This window comes from Propithecus coquereli, unplaced genomic scaffold (assembly GCF_000956105.1).
Source record: "Propithecus coquereli isolate 6110/MARCELLA unplaced genomic scaffold, Pcoq_1.0 Scaffold79, whole genome shotgun sequence".
Classification (NCBI taxonomy): domain Eukaryota; kingdom Metazoa; phylum Chordata; class Mammalia; order Primates; family Indriidae; genus Propithecus; species Propithecus coquereli.
The window spans coordinates 5975295-5976368 of NW_012154062.1; the positions used below are offsets into that span (position 1 = coordinate 5975295).

Consider the following 1074-nt stretch of genomic DNA (forward strand, 5'->3'; position numbering starts at 1 on the left):
AATTGTCAAAATTAACAGAAGTCATTTCTTGATGTTGGGCCATTGATTGATTAGCCTTTTTCCCTCTGTATGCTTTTTGATATTTTTGATCATAAAAATGTATCATTTTTGTGGTAAGAAATATTATTATTTTTCTGAGAACTCATAGCATACCTCAAACATACTTCCTATGCAGAATAGTTTGATTGAGGTTAACACTGGAGATTAATTACATTTGCGCATTTCTTTATAGTTTTTTTTGGTGTATATGTAAACGCATATGAATTTTAAAATAAACTCGAGGTAGCTGATATTATCAGCATCTGCTTTTTACACATAAGGAGACTGAGGGTCAGCAAGATTTACAATATCCTGGCTTGTAGGACTTTGGTGGTTTTTAGATTCTCTGTTCTCTGCCAGTTTCTCAAAATATGCACAGAATACTGATATAGGTTCTGAATTTGTAGATGCATTTATATAGTGACACTGAATGACAGTAGTAATGATTCAGTTTGGTGCCTGTGTAAATATGCATGCAGGCACCTCAATCCCAGTTCGTACATTCCCACTGCTATAGGAACACCAGGGGCAAACATCTGTCCAGATGTGAGTCCTTAATGAGCTGAAACCACAGATGTAAATATCTCTCATACATGAGGAACATTCTCATGATCTTGACACTGCAAGTTTTTTTTTTTTTACAATTTCCCAGCACTATTAAGAAACATTCCCCAATTTTACAGGAAATTTGAAGTTTATGTTTCCTTTTTCAACTTCTAGACAAGTGGGGAAGATAAAACTTGCACAGCCGGGGAGATCACATCTTCATGCTGTGTGTGACTTTCCAGCTACCTGCAGTAGCCAACATGTCTTGGGTCCTACTTTCTGTATTCTGGCTCGTCATTCAAACCCAGGGTAAGCACTAATATATTGGCATTTTACATAAAAGCCAAATTATTTGATGATTATTTAAAGAAATGTCACATGCTTTTATGATGCCAGATAACTACTGTTTGCATTGTGGTATATTTTCCACCTCTTTCTCTACAAAAGCAAACTATACCTATATAAATAAATCTTCCTTTTTGGGTATTT

The 1074-nt window shown here is 35.1% G+C and overlaps 1 protein-coding gene across 1 annotated transcript in view; it reads left to right on the top strand.

The window, feature by feature from the left end:
* The window catches only part of ADAMDEC1 (ADAM-like, decysin 1), a 28748-nt gene that overhangs the window by 6327 nt on the left and 21347 nt on the right, over positions 1-1074 (top strand). Inside the window, 1 exon segment of the mRNA XM_012662920.1 lies at positions 519-585. Coding sequence (XP_012518374.1) covers positions 519-585 — 67 coding nt within the window.